The following is a 20729-nucleotide window of genomic DNA, read 5'->3' as shown; positions in this document are numbered from 1 at the left end:
ATGAAAAAACGAATTCAGTAATATACCATATAATTCCACTAGAGTATGTATCCTTTGACAGATACGCAAGCCGAGCCTAGTACACAGTAGTTTTTTAGAGAGTCGAAGCCACAGCAAATGAATTCAGAAGCTGTTAAAAAGAATATCCTAGAGGAATATCAGCAGGAATCATGTAGAGATCACAGAAGAATATTGTGGACTTTCGAGGAGTCTCTCCATAATTTTATCATGAAATTCCTGGAAAAAGTACTGAATAAATCCATAACAAAAATTGCTGGATTAATGGGTCGGTGTTCAGCCTGTCTGAACCAAGTGCTTTTTGATGATTCCAGGAAAACGTAACCCAGACATTGGAAATATCAAAATATTCGCATTATTTCGCAAAAAAATAGCATCGAAAAAAACAGTATTGATGGAGTCCTTCAAGTATCTTTATAACGAAAAAATAAACATGTACCGTGATGGCCCCTAACTCTGCGCAGCTCCAAACTCTGCGCACTTTCACCAAAATCCACCAAAATCTGGTAAAATACTTACATTTTTGTTCAAAATTTATTTTTCATATATTGCTACAATAGTAATAAAAAAGCACACGAAGAATTTTCTTGACAAATTTACGTTTGTTACTTTAATAAAAAATAAAATAGCTTTAAAAATATTGAAAAACTTCCAAATTGACTGCCCGTTAGCAAAAATGCTAAGGGAGTACCTCATCACTTAAGTCATTTGAAGCAAGTTAAAGAGAATATATTTTCGATTTTTAGTACGTAGGCTCTAGTTTATTTATCGAGCAATCATCACTGATAAAGTGCAACTTATTTTCTCTCCATTTTCTTATTCTTCTTAAGTGCGCATAGTAAGGAACCATATGTTCAACTATGTTCCTTACTATGCGCAGCAGTTATAAAACGTTATTTTCAACATACAATCAACCCTCCAGAGGTCGATATTGAAGGGAACCATCGACTTGTCGACACCATCGAGATATGGAATAGAAATGCTTTGGAAAATTGTTTGAAGGGACCATCATGGTAAGGGAAGATTAAAAAATGACCTCCATCATATTTAAAGGATTTCTACAATCCGTCCCCTCAATCCCCTGTCGCGATTTTTACAGTACCGTAATCCGGGGTAACATTGATCATTTTTTTGAATATTTCTCAAATGTTTCGTTTGAAAATGCAAATGTTGCATATTTTATATTTTTAAAACAAGTACTGCCACCAATAGCTTGTGACTTTATACTGTATTTTGTTGTTTGAAAGATTTAAGCATGTTTAAAAAATGTTTTAAGCGATTTTTTGATTTAGCTGATATGGGGTAACATTGATCACCTATGTAAACCATGTTCGGTAATATTGAAAATGTCTTTACTTACTTAAATCATGGCCCCCGAAGCCGAATATGAAGGCCAAACGCTTACAAGTCATTTAATTTTAAAGTTATTTCAAAATTAAAAACACCTCGAACCACGGAATACGCCTAAAGGTAGGCAATTTCCTAAGGAAATTCTATATTCGTAACAGTAATTCGTTAATGTTGCCTAATTGAGCATACTTATGAAAGTTTTGACAACGGAATCGTTTTCGGCGATGCCATTTTTAGTAAGAACCGCATTCTCATTGCTCATATCGTTTGCAGAACTTATGTGAGACATAAATGTTCGGTAGTGTCATCCTTACCCATTGAAATAATTGTTTCGAAAAGTTGATAAATTTACGCATAAGGTAAACTTAATTTACGCAATAATCTTCACTTTTATTAGCTCATGAATATAAGAAAGAGAAGAACTATTCATGATTTGAAAAGGTTCCATCAATAAATGGCGATACGAACTTTTTACGAGATGGGTCATTCCGATCAATGTTACCCCGCTGATCAATGATACCCCGGATTACGGTACCTAATGCATGCATTGTCACTTTTTCATAGACTCCACCTTCCCGTGAACGATGGACGTAATTTTTAAATGCTCCCAACCATGCAATAAAATAATTTTGATTTTTTGTATAGTTTCATGAGTCAATATCGAGTAATGGGACATCGAGGTTTAATCGCATTTGCAACATAGAAACGCCAATAAAGTGCTGTTATTGATCTGCAATAGGAATCGTTCATTAATTACGTCACGCTTATACAGAGCGGCGATACTTTTCGATTGAGTGATGAACACTATATTAAGAATGGATATACCCTTACGCTTAAACTATTCTTCGTATTTAGTAGAAATGTTCGGGTTTCACATATAACAAACCAGCACCAGGTTCTTATTTATTTTCTTCAAACCCGGATCCGACCCGAATCGAGACAATAATTTGATACCAAACCCGGACCCGAACCGAACCAAAGAAATTTTTTGTTTTATATTTGCTAGTGAAAATACATAAACAGTCAAAGCTTATTTTCCCTTACACGCCAAGGGCGAACGCAAAAAAGACATAGTTTGTACCCTTTTTGTATGTTGGTTCAGATTTTAGAAAACTAAGTTAATTACATGTTTTGAAAATCATATGATGATTTCGATTGTTTTGAGAGTTGCACTTAATGGCATTCAATTGAATTATAGATAAAATTCACTTCATTTAGTAAACTTGTGTTAGAGACATTCCACGCTCCACTGGGGACGTAAAGCCGTATGAAGCAAGAAAATGAAGAGAAATTCGGAGTTTAAATGCTAGTAATGCTATTAGTAAAACACTTCAACTGTTATAAAGAATTTATCGAGTGCGCAGAGTTAGGAACCTAAATGCGCAGAATAAGGAGCATTGCAAAAATCAGTGCGCAGAGTTAGGAACACGGACACCCTTGAGAAAAATTAAAAATTTGCAATAAAAATCATTACTTAGTGAAGCTTTTATATTTTTTCCTTACACTGATAAAAATCCACACGCTCGATCTGTGTGTTTAAAATTATGGATCGATTCATGAACGTCCATATCGATTTGCTATGATTTTCTTGCAAACTTCGTGTGTGTTACACATTAAATTCCTGTGTTTTGCTTCATGGATTGATTCATCAACCGACAACAAGGATTCCATATTTTTTCCACATAAGTTCCCGAAGCTTTCTCTTCAGATTCGTATGTGTCAACCTATGGACGCATAGATCATCACTCCAACACGGATTCAGTGTGTTTTGCTTATGGTTATCTTGTGTCATAATCATCATGTTCAAGTTGGTCGATTCATTGATTTGCGCAATGAGATTGTTATGATGAAATCCATGAGCTATGCTATCGATTTCCATGTTCAAAGCTTCTAAATTGTTTGTGATCAACCCATGGGATGCATAGTGAACAGAATTGCGGTTGGACCTCGTGTCGAACGACAGTCATCATCATGCTTCCAAAGAGAAGAAGCAAATTTTGAAGCTCAAAGTGTTAGATGAAAATTTGTGAATTCGATTTTTCTTTTATTAGTGAAGTTGACCGATGTACGAGAATTCTACCTTTCTATAAGAAAACATTGATTATAATGTATAGTTTAGTAGAAAAATCGGATTCCACTAACAGATTTTCCTGGCTTTCAGTTTCGAAAAAAATGGAATATGCTTATCCCTAGCTTCCCAAATTATGGATTTGCGGCGCCCCGCTTGTTGCTGGCTCACGGGTTTGAAAAAAAATCAAGAGAGCTTGCGACAAGCAGAGGAGCCTCGGATCCATATTTTGGGGAGCAAAAGTTTTTCTACCAAATTTCTTCTTTCAGCCCCATGACATTTATGTTCAATCACACATGACTATCTAAAGCTACTACATTTCGAATTCAATAAGCAAATCAGTTGGGTTTCATGATTTAATATTTGGAAATTCATGTTTGTTTCACATGACAACCTAATGTTGATACACATGTTATTATACCGTGAAATCAATGATGAAATCCATATGGCTACCACACTCAAATCAAGTAGTTTTCCTCATTGCGCAAATCTATAAGTAAAACACACGACCTTGACGTGTAGATTTTTCTCAGTGTATACATAAGATCAATAAGTATTTGCTTCCGAAATTTCAGAATATTGTTTTTTGTTTTCAATTAATTACAGCTGTTTGAAATTTGAAAAGCCTTAAGTGCGCAGAGTATGGGGCCTTCACGGTAGCCCGGTCTGTCTGAACACCGAAAGAACCCTTTAGAAATCTTGGGAAAAATCCTTGGAGGTAACCCCAGTTGAATTATTGGACTTACTTGGATAATTTATAATAGAATCTATTTAGAAATAACTTTCGAAATTTTTGTAAAGAAAAATAAAGATGGTTTTTCTGGACGATTATCTGTAGAGATTCGTATTACTGGAAGTGCATATGAAGGATTGCGTGCAAAAGTTCTTGGAGTTTGTCTTGAATAATTCAACAACATATTTCTCTAAGAAATTGATGGAAGGATTGCTCTATTTGTTCTTATTGGACGACGGTTTTAGGTATTTTTACGGGTCTACCCCGTTTGGCATAATGCCATTTGGCATAATGCCGTTTGGCATACAGTCGTTTGGCATAAAGTCGTATGGCATAATAGTCGTTTGGCATAATAGTCGTTTAGCATACTGGTCATTTGGCATAATTTGAAAAAGGAAGATTCTGCAGTGGTACAGTAATATGCTGGACCATAAGATGCGTCATAAAATACAATGTTCCTTCTTTTCAAATGACATGGAATAACTTAGGCGTTGGATACATTTTCGTTAAAAATGCGCTATAATATCCTGGACATAATGGCCCGTAAGTCATGTATGATGCAATTCCAAAAGAGCTTTATTGGATATTGGTTTCCTTGGAAAATGAAGATTAGAAGTATGTCCTATCAATAACTGTCAACGGAATGTACGATCGTAAACAGTTCATCCACACCCCTATGCTTAATGGAAGGAATTTTATCAAATTCAGTGTTTTTCACAATTATACCAAACGGGGTAGACCCCTTTTTACTTCTGTAAAATCGTGAATTTATATATTTCATGTATATTATCAAATTGTCTTGATTTGGCAGAATCGGAGCTGGTTTTGAGAACCCGGAGGCAATCATTTTTATTCCATGGCTGCTATTTGAGTTTGGATGGAAAGTCATAAAATTTAAGCTATCCTAAACGGTTGAATCCAATTGTACATAACTTGTTGCTTTTGTAAATCATTCCGATTATGTATCATGATACGTAACAAACGTATGAAATTCTGAAAATCATGTGAACAAGTTTCTTCTCAAATAAAGTCCAGAATGACAAAACTTACAAAAAATTGTGATGGTTCGTTGAAAGCTGAAAAAATCAGTTCAACATAGATTTTTGAGAGCATTTAAAGCCATTGGCTTTTCTCGACTCCCAATGCATTAAGTGTCACTTGAAATTATGCTTAAAACTCGTCCCACGATGCATACTTTTACCCAAATAATAATCAGGAGTGTTCGGATAAAGCATTGAAACGTCCTCACAGTTTTTGTAAATTGATTCGTAAAAGTTTTTTATTGTTATCTTTCAGTAAATTTTAGTAACCAGTAGTCTGTTTTCTGACATTCATAAGTTCGGATTTAGCTGCTCGACTACCGAGTTGTTCACATCATCCGCCTTTTCTGCCACTCAAATGCTTTCTTCATCGTCACACGAATTAATATTAATCGATGCCAGTCATATATGTAAAACATTCTACTAACGACTTATTTGTTTCACGATTAGCTAATCTGACCTTCCCCTGATCGATCTACGCACGGCATCCCAGCATACTGATTGTGTAAAACTTTTATGCATACCTCTGGTGTCATTTGTGATTTAGAGAACAAAAATAAGTATGTTATGGAATAATATATTAATTTTAAAATATCACGATTATTGTTTTAAAGACAAATCACAAACGATCGAACAAACGTAATAATATTATACTGAAGATACAAAAATACACAACTTATGTTTCACAAAGCCAACGATTTTAGCTAGTGAGTGAAACTAGAATCTGTAGAGTGATTGAAGGAACATCAAATAACTACTATCGGTAAACGGATAAAAATAACCAAAGTGAAACCCACTCAAATAGTACGTTATTTTATCAGTATTTTGATGGTGCGAATGGAGAGCGAGAGATTTGTGTGTCAGAAGCGTATATTCTGCTGATCTGGTTAGTCCACGCAGAATCCTTACTTTGGTAGCTTTAGGACAGCTTAGAGTACGACGGCGGTGAGAACTTTTTCCGCAGGAATTTCAAAATATATAACGGTAGACACGAGACAAGCGTTATCACTAGGACCTTCCACAGGAATTCCCACGACCAGATAAACTCCCAGTCTGGAGGGGGTAGACGATAAGAAACATACAAATAGAGAAAGTAAGATTATATGCTTGTGTATTAACAAAGTGCAAATAAAAAATACTTACCAAAGTACTCATGTAACACAGCTAATGAGATTATGTACAGCACTAGACTGAAGAGTTCTGCCAGTACCATCAATCTGGAAAAAGAATTGAACATTGTTTTTAAGAAGCTATAAATACGTAGGGTGATCTATGGTGTTGAGCTTGAGCTGAATTCGCCGCTACTCTACTATTGCCAGATCAGCAAGCGCTGGTGATCTTCTATTTTTAGACAACTATGCTGCCTGCCACTTCAGAATGCAGACCAAAGAGGGGAAGAGGGATAAATTGATGTCGCATTTACTGGTCCACTGTAGACCGTGAAGTCCGACTGCCACGAGAGGCTTGCTTCTGGTTAGCAGACTGCCTATGTATCAGGCGTAAGGAAGGGCGTACTATAATGATGGAACAACGGAGGCGTAGGGAATGGTTTCTCGCCCGTTTCTGGTACTAGCGATAGCTATGAACTAATAGATTAAGTGTGACATTACGAGTCGAATGAACGAAGGGGACGGGCCTGGGATTGAACCCATGACCTTCTGCTTGTAAAGCAGAAGCGATGGCCATTATAGAGCTTAGTGACATTTAAACACACGAACACTCACATGCACTCATCATACATAGTATGTTTTTATTTTCCTCAACGAAACTTGCACACGCTTTCCAGACTCATCAAAATGCATATGGAAATGTTACCCAATTTGATTTTTTTACCCAGATTCTTGGTGTTTTTTGAGACAGAGTGCATACTTTTTTCCTCTGAGGTTCACAACTACATCTACACTAGAGCACCCACACTATTGAGCGTGATAACCAATATAACACCAATCCCGTCTTACGTAGGTGGATCTATGGTATTATAGATTTTCTCGTATCGATACAATGTAGAATGATAGAATATGTATAACAAATTGTAGAAGTTGGACAAAACAATTCAAAACAACAAAACGATATTTGAAAAGGAATAGGAGATGACTTGTTCAATAAAATATCTAAAAGAATTCCGAGAGCATCGCTGATGTTGTTTTTTTTTTTTTTTTTTTTATGGTGTACTCAGCTGGAGCTGTATGACAGCTTCGTTGTCTGTGCTGGACCCCGTAGTGCAAATTTTTACCTCTACTTTTGCCAATATTTAGACGGAATAGGCTATGTTGCCCGCTTTAACACTATTTTGGATGAATATTGTGCAGAAGTAGTTTTATTAAATTGTTTTTGCTTCAGTTTCCCTCCCGTAGTCATGTTTGTATAGTCATCCTTTAGTTCTGAGCAATCGGATTCTTGTTTACGCATGGAGAAGCGACATGAAAATATATGTTATTAATTAATGCATTTCTTGGAAATAACATACAGAGCTATGTTGTAGTAGTCTATGTTGACAAATTGTAGCACAGATGTCATCTCCAAGCATCTTTTGACAATGATAGACAGAAAATGTTAATTATACAGAATGCGGTCGTATATCAAACGATAGCGATAGGGAGATCGTTTTTTCCCGAATGGAATGAAGGTTATTGAAGTGAAAAACATGAAATGTACTTCCATCTATACGCGAACAAGAACTATCTGAAGTGCCTCGTCATTGTACGTCATGTATTTCCTAGTATTTTAGTCGTTTATGCTACTAGTCTGAAACGTGATGTGTTATACTATATGAATAAATTTCAAAATATGAATCAAGTGTTTGGTTTTAAATAGTCTTTATCTTCCGAAGGTCGTACTGGAATGCTAATCAATACAATACTTTTCTATGAGAGATGACTGTCTATGTTGCCATCTTGTAGTACCGAATCCAAGTTGTAGATAATTAATATGAGGAGAAGTATCAAATCTAAATGTACTGTAAATGTGTTTGGTGTGGTCATCGATGTGCTTTATGTTCGTCTTATTGTTATTGTTCTGAGGTCTTCTCAAAATGAGAATTCAATTGAATAATGTCTCAAGTTAGTTTACAGTTTGGATAGACAAAGTTATTGGTACGGTATTATGAATATATAGGGGGGCTGAAATGATATACAATATGTGTTCGCTAAGAACTAAAAATGTTACTTACCCCTTTCTTAGTATACCCACTGTCGTGACGCTTAGCTGATTTCTGCCGAATCGAAGAAAACGCTTATCCCATTTTAAATGGGAACGTAACGCTTATCCCATGTTAAATGGAAATCCGCCGAACTAACCAAGTTCAAGCAAAACTTCACGGTCAGAATACTGGCGTCTAAAAAATTACACGTTATATTGTTCCAACATAATCCAACAGACTGCTTTGTCTCGTCATCATCGAATAGCTTTCAACCTCTAGCCCGAAGCTAGGTACCGATCCGAAGCCGAACTCTAATAAGTACGAGTCTAATTCTCGCTCTTCCCCATGACGAAGCATCCGTTTCCAACCGAACACGATTCAATTGCCGAATCACATTCCGACGATCTTTGCAGTGGAAGGCGAACAAATACTACCACAACCCTTATACGTGGTTCATTCCATTCCTACTTCTTTATCGCATCATTTTGGTTTTCTTTTTATGGCTGGAAAGAGTCATGGTGGTTCGAATGCTATTAATTCAAGTAGAGTAAGGTGGGGCAAAAGTTCGACCTTAGTGGTATAATCAAAGTTTTCAGGAAAACAATAGCAATTAAAACAAAACAAATACCATACAGTGAACCTTCAACATATTGGCTATAATTTTGCTGAACAAACTTATGTCAAAATATCCATATGCAACGCATATGGATCGTTTTTACCTCAGTTTGATGGTAATTCGATCCGTGTCCGTGCTGATCTATGTGCTTCGGCTCCTAACACGACGTTTGATACATACGACAGACGACTTGCACCCTCGTGATGGTGTTGTTGTTAGTTGTTATATATGAAAAGAAAGAAAGAAAGAAAGTTATTAGTATTAGGAATAAACAGGATTTAGTGAGTTTTCATTGAATTACATTTGACTAAATCGCTGATTATAGTCAACGACATCGGAAACTTTATGTGTTGACTGTTGATCTAGTTTTTCCTCAGTCCCGTTGGTCAGTATTGCTAAAGGTCCTTTTTAACATGTTTATAAGTACTTGAACAAGTTGAATATTTTAAATTTACTACTTTTGTCATGTTGGTCAATAATGATTTTGATCAGTTTGTTTTATACATCTATTCATATTCAAATCTGGTCTCGTCTGTTTTCATTTAGAATCGTCGTAAATACATTTCTATGTGTTAAAAACTATACTAAAAATAATAAAGAAATAGAAAGTCATTTTTTATTGTCCGGATCCACTTTTCGGTGACAAAATAAAGCTTCATCGCGCCTAAGCCCTATCTATTTATTATAATTTTGCGAGAATGAAGTTGTTGTAGTTTTATGATACCACCATAATAAATGTGGTTTTTTATTATGACTCTAATGAGAGAAGCATAACAAATTAACATTTGTGTCACATTCTACTCGATGGATCCTCAGTCATTCTCCTCATTAGTCAATATTATAACCATTTAAACAAAATCTAACCTATCTGCATCAAAGCGTGGCTACGGCTCCTGTTACCCCGATGCCTGGTAACAGGATAACCGTTGGATCACATCCGTAAGATTGATGCATCTATGCCAGATGGTTGATGACGCGGCATTAAACAAATATTTCCTGATGTGATACCACCACGACTGGACATGTCTTTGGTTCTCATATAAGTGCTAATGGGGTAAGCCCACCCATCGCGGCAAGATTACACGTCCTAGGGGAGGGTATTCCGAGAGCATCGCTGATGTTATCTCAATAACAATGCCCTTTAGCAAAAATCTGTAAAGGTTTTGTTTTTGATAATGCCCTGATGGAAGTTCCGGAAGAAAACCAAATCGATTCTTTGCAGAATTAGCTGATTGAGGCTATAGAGTAAATTCTGGCAGAAAGTTCGCAAGACATCAGAAGGCGTTCTTTATGGGATTTAATATTAACTCTTTTAATATTTCTGAACGACACTTCAAGGGAAGAGGAACTTCAGGAACTTGAGGAACTTCAAGATAAATTCTGAATTACAAATTGAATTCCGTTTTGAACAGACTGGACTATATGATATTTTAGTGCTTCAAAGATATGTGCAGAACTCCATCAAAACTTACTGAAGTCAACGTACAGAAACAATTCAGCTTAAATGATAGGAAACATTTATGGCTACACTTGAATGAAATTTTATCGTTTCACCTTTTTTTGGTAGATTGTATCGGAATGAAACTTTTAACAGCTACTGTTTGTTTACTTTTGGACATGAAAACGTCATAGTGGTAACTCACTTGCAAGCACCTCAAAATGCAATCGAAAGATTCCACAAGAAGTGGAAAATCAAAATCAACCCGAGCAAAACCTAAGCAATATTTTTTTGCAAATAGGCGTAGTGCCAGACATCTTCCGAGGCGTAAAGTTCTTGTTTGTTTGATGACCATAGAGTGGTCAGAAGAAGTTAAGTACTTGGGTCTAACTATGGACCGCAAACTAAAATTCTGAGTTCACATTCAAAACTCACTGCAGAAATTTGAAAAGCTCGTCAAGAGTTTGTACTTAATGATCTGAAGACGTTCTCGTCTAAGCATCACAAACAAATTATTGCTGTACGAAGCCATAATACGACCTGCATTTAACTATGGTTTTCCAACGTGGAGTAATTGCGCAAGAACTCATCTAAAAAAGCTTCAAACAAAGCAAAACCGAATACTGAAAATGATGTAGGATTTCAATCCCTTCTTCCACACTGACGAACTTCACAGAATTGCAGGAGTGGACCTAATCGAGGACCGATTTGACTGTCTACTGCCCAAGTTTTGAAATTGTTGCTCAACTTCGTGGAATCCTTTACTACAAACTACTACTGTGATATTTCCTTTATTTTATTATCAATCATTTTTTCAAACGCGATGTTTTTTCCTCATTTTTCCTTTTAAGCTAAATTTGAAATCATATGAAAAACTGTTACATTATTGCTGCAAGGACCACCAAATCTAGAAATCAAACTATATGTAAGAGGGCTGAAAGTCTCTCTAATAAAGAAAATTTATTCATTCATTCAAACTATATGTAAATTGTATGTAAGACTAAATGAAAAAAATCGACGTAGGAACTCCTTGAAGAATTCTTGTAGGGGTTTCTGGAAAAAACATTACCGAATATCTTCAAAAAATTTGAAATAACTTTTTATTTCAAAGTAGGTATAAGAATTCCTAAAGAAATATGCTAAAGTAACTACTGGAAAATCGGTGAAAAACTGGAATTGGTTGAAAAATCTCTAGAGAAAATCAAGAAATAGCATTTTGTAAAATTTGTAGAGTAGGTAATCCTTTGGAAATTCCTGATTCGAATTCATTCCAAAGAGGAAGAAAGTAGTGACTTTAGAAACCATTTTGATTGAAAAAGATATTTTCCATTAAAAACAGAGACTTTTTAGAGACTTGCATTGAAATGGAGATCAAGATTTAAAAAGAGACCTACTATAAACCCTGTAACTGGGTTCAGGAAAAAATCTATAATGTATGAGGCAGTATTTTAATTGATGTCTTCGTTTGGCCTTGGCAATTGTCGATTGTTGAGAGAAAACCCCTACAACAGTTCATCCAACATTTCCTAAAAATCCTGTTTTCCATTGTATATTTATTTTCAATGTCAAACTAAGTTTAAGAAAATCGCGTCGAATGCCAAGTATCTGCTGGCATGACCTCGATGCTTAGCATGATGGTAAAGTACGCGGCTACAAAGCAAAGACATGCTGAAGGTGTCTGAGTTGATGTCCCGGTCGGTCCAAAGTCTTGTAATGGAAATTTTATTGGTTTTCCTGGGCATAGAGTAGCATCGTACCTGCCACACCATATATGAATTCTAAAATAACTAACTTTTTTCAAAGAAAGCTTTCAGCTAATAACTGTGCTCTTTGAACACTAAACTGATGTAATACCAGGAAGAAATAGAAGGAAAAGAAAGAAGGAGTGACAATCGTTCCGTTGGCACTGAATTCGAGTAACATGGGACATTCAAGAAACTGGAGACAAACAATTCTCTCGGATTGGAGTGACATTGTAACGCAGATGCGGACCTGAGGGACGTTGCACAAGCAAAACCAAGTAATATTTCAAGTTCAATGTGTAGAAAAATGGAAGTTAAGTACTTACTTGTGCCACGTTCTGATGGTTAACGCCACCATGATCAGCTCGGTCAAGATCAGTGCTGAAAAACTGATTGCAACGATGTGTATGAACTCATCTTCGAATAAAATCAGCGCTCCGTACATTATTACGCCTCCTGCAAGTAGGGACACCATTTAGAAAGCAACCACAAATGCAGTGAATCGCGATTTACCTTGATAAATACTAATCAGCACCCACATGAAGAATGTCTTGTAACTCAAGCTCCTTCCCTTAGACAGTTCCTTGTACAGCTCGGGGTACGTGAGTGCTATGTTTGCGCTGATGTCCTGATCCAATACTAGCGAAAATACCGGGAACATTGTGTACAATGTCGCATAACCAACCATCAGGAATCCTTGATATAAGGCCACAGAAGAAAGGTAGAAGACAGCCGAGAAAACGGCCTGCATAGTTGATATGATCAAACCACGATGAATTACAAACTGTGACAGGGCGGCCGATCGCTTGTACGATCGTCGACCATGTACGATTAACAGTTTAGCAATGTGCGAAAACTGTGGTATACTGAAGTCTCCCGCCAGGGAGGCTTGTTTGCCTTCTCGGCCCTCTATGCCGATACCGGCGTCGGCTTGCTGAATCATGCTGACATCATTGCCACCATCTCCGACGGCACACGTTCGTTTGCCGGAATACTTCTGAATTAGCGACACAACCTGAGCTTTCTGCGTAGGACTACACCGGCAACAAACCACCGCGGGACAAGCGGTGGCCAGCTCCATGAACTCTGGTTGATAGTACTGTAGGCATATTTCGAGACTCTCGCCTGAGACGACCAGCGCACAGTCCTGCTTCCGTCGGAATTGATTCAACTCCAAGTGAGCATCTGTGCGAGTGAGGACACTTTTCAGTACGTGGATGTTTTGATTTCTTCCCACCAGATGCGAACTCTTCGCGATACAGGTGGCAGTTTCCAGTTTATCCCCGGTCAACATCCAGATTTTGATGCCCGCATTCCGTAGCAGTTCCAACGTTGGTCGAACTCTGTCTTGCAGTCTATCTTCGACTCCAGTCAAGCAAAGCAGTTCCATTTCTCGTTCCAAACTTTCAATCACAGCCGAAACTTTCGTCACTCGATCCGTTACACTGACCTTTGCTGCGTTATACCGTGTCTCAAAATCACTGTACTGTTCCTCGGTGAGAACTTTCTTGGCAACGACCAGCGTTCGAAGACCTTCCCGTGCCATGTTTCCGCTCTCCTCTGCAAGCCAGTCATTGTATTGGACAATGGCTGACATCACAACGTCCGCTCCCTTGAGATAGAAAGTGATTTCTCCGCTGTTCAGTTCCTTAACAATAATACCCATGCGTTTGTTCTCACTGGTGAATGGGAACGTTTGGAGTATTTGATACTTCATAATACCTCCGGCTAGAGAATTCAGCGACGTGATGCTCCCAGAACTCGAAGGTGAATTCAGATCAGTTTTCGAGTTAACCGACAAATTAGTGACGGTTGTGTTGATTGAAGCATTCTCGTTCATGGAATTTCGCTGTGAATCCTTTTCTCGAACCTGATAAAAAAGAACAATTCCCAATATTATAAATGATGTATAAAAATTATCCTTGACTTGACCAATCAAAAGCAAAATTAAAACATACCTGTAGCGTCATCTGATTCAAATCTCTATTAATCAGCGTAAGCCCAACTGATTCGGTCCATTTCACCAGGGCAATCTCATCTGGGCTGGAAGCTTGGTAGGTCTTCTCCGGCAGTTTGACTGATTCTTGGGTTTCGATTGAAATCGATCGAGACGGAGAGTTTCTGCGCTCTGAGCCGTTCAACCCGTTGCCTCCGTTTCCATTGTCGTAGACGGGAGTCACATTGTGACACAGGGCGAGAGCTTTGACCGATTCCCAAATACGCCATCCTTCAGGTTTCTTCAATCGCGGCTGGTATTTGGAGCTTTTCGCGGGTGATGTATCTCCCTGCACTGATATGGTATTGTATACGGATTGAATGGTTGCCGACACCATCGGGAATGTGTCTCTACCGTAAGCGGCCGTTCCAACGTGAATCTTTTTGAATATCATCTCATTTTGAGTCAAGGTCCCAGTTTTATCGGTCAACAAGTACGATATCCGCCCGAGTTCTTCCGGAATAGTCGTCGAGCGGACCACAGTTCCTTTGATGTCCTCGTCATTCTGCATCTGATAAGAGTAGAACGCTTTTCCCATGTCCAAATTGACTCGCAAGCTGATTGGAATGATGTACGAGAACAGTAGCACGAAGCGGAACATGTACCGATACCAGGGCCCATTGAATCCTTTCAAGCACATCATCGCGAAGGACAGCCCAATGACTGCGCAGAACAGCACTTTGGTAAGCCCGTTGATCTCCAGATCAAGTAGACCGACCTTTGATCGAGGTTGTGAGTTGTTCATTACGCTTCGAGTTTCCGCTCCAGTGTAGATGACGATACCTACCGCAGTTCCTGACGCAACCACTGTGTTTGCCCATAAAGTGTTTTCTACACTGAGGCCTTCGTCTTCCGAGCCTTCAATCTGAAAGGAATTGAGCACTCAATCTATGTATGATGGAAATCGTTAAAGACTTACCTTCGAGTATGTCCCGATGAAGGTATGGATGTCCCTTTGGGGTTTCTCCACATACAGTGACGCGCCGATATTAAACAAGTCGTTATGCGTTGCTAGTTTTTGCGTAGCCGGCACAGCCAGGCGCAGTTTCCAATCCGTTTCACCTGAAATTCAAAAAAATGTCTATTGTTCTTGTTGTTATAATACGGACTATACAACTCACCATCCAGCATGTCGGTTCGGACGAAAACTGCGCCGCTTTTGTCGCTAGTTCGCAGCAGTATCAAATCGGCCGGAACTCGTTCATCCTTCTCCACCACAATCAGGTCGCCAACTTTAAGCTTCGACGACGACACCAATTCCGGTGGTTTGTCAGCACTGACAAACCGTTTGTATTTCTGGGAATTGACTTCCCGGTCTCGTTTGTGTCGTCGCAAGTCGTCGATAGCTTCACGACTTATCGTTACCGCCAGAACGAACCCCAGGGGTCCCCAGTACGTGTAGAGATAGCCGATCCTAATGTCCGGAATAAATTGACTCACAGCCATGATCAGGAAGTACAGATTTAAGAAGAACCGGAACTGCTCGAACAGCACCAACGGTAGAAAGGTGAAGATGTTGTATTTTTGATTCCGAATCTCGTTCGGCGGAAATTTCTCCGTCGACGGACGACCGATGAAGATGGTCCGCGGTTTCAGTTCCTTGGAAGCACACCATTTTCGCCAGGCCCAGCACCAGCAGCTGTAATCGAAAACACAGAAATTTGAAATTATGACTTAGAAAATACATTAGGAAGCGCATAGGTTTTAAAGTTTCACTACAAAAATGTCAGTTAGTCTTTTTTTACATTTCTCATAAACATATCTTTTCATTTATCTCGTCAGATTGCTTGCTCCAGAGATTCTCTCAGAAATACATTCACACACCTTTAGGGATCCCTCTAGAAATTCCTCCAACAAGCCCCCCTGTGATACGTACTTAGTTTCATTTAATGATCTTTCGAGGAGTGATTAGTGAAATTCCTCAATAATTTTCTCCAGGAAATCTTTCAGAACTCCAATGTTACCTCTAGTAATTTCCAATACTTTGATGTGAAACTTTTCTCAGAGATTCTTCCGTGAATTCCTCCAGAGATTCCACCGGTTATTGTATTTTTCTCCCGATTTTTCCATTCGATTCTTACAGAAGTTCTTCCAGAAAAACCTCTCAGAAAATCTCCAAAAAATTCTCCAAGTTCCTACGCAGTTTTCTACATAAAATGTCTAAATAAGTAAGTTTAGGGTTTTCTCATGCAGTTCCTTTAGGAAATTCTTTTTATGGTATCTTCAAGAAGTTTATTTAGGGTTTCCATCAAGAAATTCTATAGTCTAATTCCATTATTTTCATCAATTATTACTATTTACATTTCTTCAGAGGTTCTGTTCGAGGATTTTCAGGAATTCATCCAAAACAATATCCAAAGAGAGGAGTTTGCAATAAAAATTCCAGGTATTTATTAAGAGAACTCTCCAAAACCGTTTCGATGATTCATAAATTACGTTTCAGGATTATTTCACGAAATTGTCAAAAATAGCCTAGACATTCTCCGGAGGAAATTCTTCCAAAAGAAATCTCTGTGAAAGGTCCTCGTTGGAGAACTTTCTGGTTGAAATCTAGAAATAATCTTGAAAATACGAATCAAAACGAATCTTTTTGTGCTTTACAAGTTAATTACCGCAGTACATGATCGCTACATATTTCGTTGGTGTTAACTCAACCAATCAAGTATTCGTAGCTGAGAGTTCAATTAAAAACGGATGAAGTTTTACATGGCAAACTAAAAATTTTGAAGACCATGTTTCGCTGGAAAGTGTTACATACTGTATCGGACGTATACAATGCTCCAAAGCCGTTTTCCCATTCGAAATGATCAGCTTCGTGTAGCTTTATTTTCGCAGTTTCTCAATCGATTCTTTTCATTTTGTTCTGTGACAAATTAATAACTACCTCAATTTTTATAATTTGAAATTTTGGTAGTTTGTAGTTAATTGAAATATTTTTTTATAATTTCTTATATACCTCAATTCAACCTATCTGTAACTTTTGAATCAATTGTTTTCCAAACTTTTTCAACGAATATGAAGAATGTAAGCAATTTATAGTTCGTTACAGAAAAATGAAGAAATCGGGGCTCAGATAGCCGCAAAAATAATCATTGGCAGAGTAAGCTCTCAGTTAATAACTGTGGAAGTGCTCATAAGAACACTAAGCTGAGAAGCAGGCTCTGTCCCAGTGGGGATGTAACGCCAGAAAGAAGAAGAAGAAGAAGAAGAAGAAGAAGAAGAAATCGGTTGAGAAACGGCAGAGATACCACTACAGCGGGGATTCGCTGGTTGGAACAGGACTGCCTTCCATCTAGCGAGTCCGACCCGTTAGTTGGAACGACTGACAGCTGGTGAAAATGCTTCACAATAACGCATTTGGAGAGCAAATCGTCACGAAACGCACATATACATACGCATTTGTTCATATGGAGACTTCAATGTGAGGGTCTCGGACGTCAAAGTCAGGTTGACATTTTCTGGTGACATTTGAGAGCTTTTTAGTTGGAATATTTTCCAACCAGCGAACATCCAACCATCGAGTCATTCCATGTAGCGGACCCCCAACGAGCGAATCCCCACGGTATACGTTGTGTTACATTGTTGATTTTTTTGTGAACTACCGTTGCATTCTGATTAGATTAAAACTTTTGTGGATCCTGACGAAGATTATCAATAGCTAACGATTTGAATCCAATTTACTAAGATATAGTCATATTATGTTAATAACTTGTCAAAGTCGATGAAACCGAGACTTCATAATTATAAAATATAGTTACAAAATATTAACAACCTGCTCCTCAGCTTTGCGTTACTTATTTTCGTTGCAATAGTTGCCATTTATGCTATATTTATAATGTGATAAGTAGTATAATACCCCAGGGAAGATTGAAAAAAAAAATCCAATACGAAATTATCATGGATCGTTTAGTAATCATACTACTTTCAGCATGGCTTTAACCAGGGCATTATTACGAGGATAACGGCCCATTAAAAGCTATATTTTTCCCTAATGGAGTAGGGGTAGGCAGAGCATAGTGAGCAATCGGGAAAAAGTGAGAATAAAATATTACTTAGCAATCAGTGTTTTTTTAAATAACTTTCTCAATGTCTCAATAACCGATAATGAGTTTTCATCCAGTATAATGATATTTTAATAATGTAATCTATTCACATAATTTTACATATTTTGAGCGGTAAAAGTTTTAAAAACTAACTTTTGAAATTGTATAGTGAAGTATGTAAGAAGTAAGAAAAATGTAGAAAGAATCACAATCCTCCGCACGTTAATTGGTTGATTTTGTAGTGTTGCGTAACGCAGGTAATTGAAGCTTTAATCGTAATTTATTAATATAAAAAAACGAAAAGTTAGTTGTTCTGGGTATTTTTTCGCATGACCGGAGAACTAATACCCTTTGTGTTCAATTCCATTATTTTCCTCTCAACTTTTTGTGGACTGTTCAACAAATACTTGACCATTGAAAACCTACATTCATCAATATCTAGACCTTACAAATCTTGACTTGTTCATAATGCGCTGCTGGGGTGCTCACATTGAACATATTGCCTACAATCTTTGGTAAAGAATAGAACCTATTTCGATAAATTTGAGGTTTAAGCAGTGTGATATATGCAGAGTCCACAACACCGTGGAACATTTTATCTGTAGCTGTCCGTCAACGGAACATCTGAGGCAGCAGTATGGTTTATCAAATATTAGAATTGCATTACAGAACGAACGTGATAGTGAAACATCTTCCTTCGGACACGAAAACTGGCTCCACGAATGAAGAGAGAATCTAAATAGACATGATAATGTTGATGCACAACAAAATACTGATAAATGGTGTTTAAAACATTGTTACGTATATATGAACGAGATTAAGTGGCGAACCATACAAAAAATGAAAAAATGATGAAAATATAATCAACTATTTAAATATTTGCGATCAATTAAATCTTGCCATTGATACCGCATTTGAAGAGTATAATGAACGAACACGTGATCGTAAATATGTTTCTTTTCTTCCGGAAATCTCAAAAGACATTTGCATCAATCGAATCAAAGTACATGATATTGTAGATGCACTAAAAAGTCTAGATGTCTCCAAAGGTGCTGAACCTGACGGGATTCCACCTGTATTTTTGAAAATGTTATCAATCGAACTTGCATCTGTGCTATTTTGGCTCTACAATATGTCTCTGCAATCAGATAATTTCCCTGAAATATGGAACAGCTCTTTTTTAGTGCCGATCTTTAAAAGTGGCAAAAAATCTGACATACGTAATTATCGTGGGATAGCCATTATCTTTTATAATCCTAAGATTTTCGAGGCAATAATAAATAAAATTTTATTTAATATGGTGAAAAACAGAATAGCTCATACTCAGCATGGTTTTCTTAAGGGACGCTCAACATGCACAAACTTGCTGGAGTTCATTAATTATTCTTTGACAGCCATGGATAACGGTAATCACGTGGAAGATCTCTATACAGATTTCAGTAAAGCTTTCGATCGCATTGACATACCAATGTTGCTTTTCAAGTTATAAAAAGAAGGATTTCAACCGGACCTTCTTAAATGGGTAGAGTCTTACCTTATTAATCGTCAACAAATAGTTAGATACAAAGGAGTAAAATCTATTCCAATTAAAGTTACATCGGGAGTTCCTCAAGGGTCTCATTTAGGGCAACTATTCTTTATTTTATACGTTAACGACATTTCCTTCATTCCTAAAAATGTGAAAGCTCTCATATATGCTGATGACATGAAACTGTTGTAATAGTAAACGATGAAGATATACATACTTTTCAAAATAAAATTGATATGTTTTACAAATGATGCAATAAAAGCCATATCCAACTGAACGTGAAAAAATGTAATTCTACATCCTTTAGTAGAAAGCGTAGTATACCAAAAACAACAGTCTATCAACTAGTAGAAAAATGCGTAAGAATAAGAGATTTAGGAGTGATTTACTTTTATAGATCACTATAATACAATTATCAACAAGACAAACAAGATGTTAGCATTCATAAAACGGTTTAGCTATAATTTTCACGATCCATACACTATAAAAACATTATACATAACCTATGTACGATCAATTTTAGAATACTGCAGCATATTTTGGTCACCATTTTCATTAACCCATGAAAATCGTATAGAATCAGTTCAAAAACAATTTCAGTTGTTTGCACTTCGAAAATAAGGTTGGACAAGGTTACCTCTACCATCCTATGAAGCACGATGCATGCTCATTAACATTCAAACATTGAAGAAACGTCGCGAATTTGCAATGGTCTCTTTCGTAAACGATATAGTTTCGCATCGTATTGACTCGATGACACTTTTGTCAAAATTAAATTTTTATGCTCCTTCAAGACAACTGCGAAGTCTTAGTATTTTATTATACAAACCATCACCGCACAAATTATGCCAAATTTGAGCCTTTAAATCTATTGTAAACAGAACAATAAACATTGCGAAACCATTGACTTTAATATGACGAAATCGGAACTAAAACGAAAATTTATGTCAAACCAAAATTCGAACTAGATTAAGAAAAAAACGTTTTAAGCTATATTGTAGAGATAAACTGAAAATTT

General features: G+C 37.2%; 1 protein-coding gene across 2 annotated transcripts in view; it reads right to left on the bottom strand.

The window, feature by feature from the left end:
* Positions 1–5420: 5420 nt before the first annotated feature.
* LOC5565760 (probable phospholipid-transporting ATPase IIA) overlaps positions 5421–20729 on the bottom strand; it is a 35738-nt gene continuing 20429 nt past the window's right edge. For both annotated transcript variants that reach the window (XM_021845180.1, XM_021845182.1), the window contains exons 2-8: positions 15262–15779; positions 15060–15202; positions 14103–15005; positions 12658–14014; positions 12471–12600; positions 6353–6426; positions 5421–6262 (exon numbers count right to left, since the gene is read on the bottom strand). In XM_021845180.1, the coding sequence (XP_021700872.1) occupies positions 6129–6262; positions 6353–6426; positions 12471–12600; positions 12658–14014; positions 14103–15005; positions 15060–15202; positions 15262–15779 (3259 nt within the window). In that variant the 3' untranslated portion in view covers positions 5421–6128. The remainder of the gene's footprint in view (positions 6263–6352; positions 6427–12470; positions 12601–12657; positions 14015–14102; positions 15006–15059; positions 15203–15261; positions 15780–20729) is intronic.

The sequence above is a fragment of the Aedes aegypti genome, chromosome 2 (genome assembly GCF_002204515.2).
Source record: "Aedes aegypti strain LVP_AGWG chromosome 2, AaegL5.0 Primary Assembly, whole genome shotgun sequence".
NCBI classification, from domain to species: Eukaryota; Metazoa; Arthropoda; class Insecta; order Diptera; family Culicidae; genus Aedes; species Aedes aegypti.
Note: the sequence above shows the minus strand (reverse complement) of the source record. Positions and strands in the feature narration are given on the sequence as shown.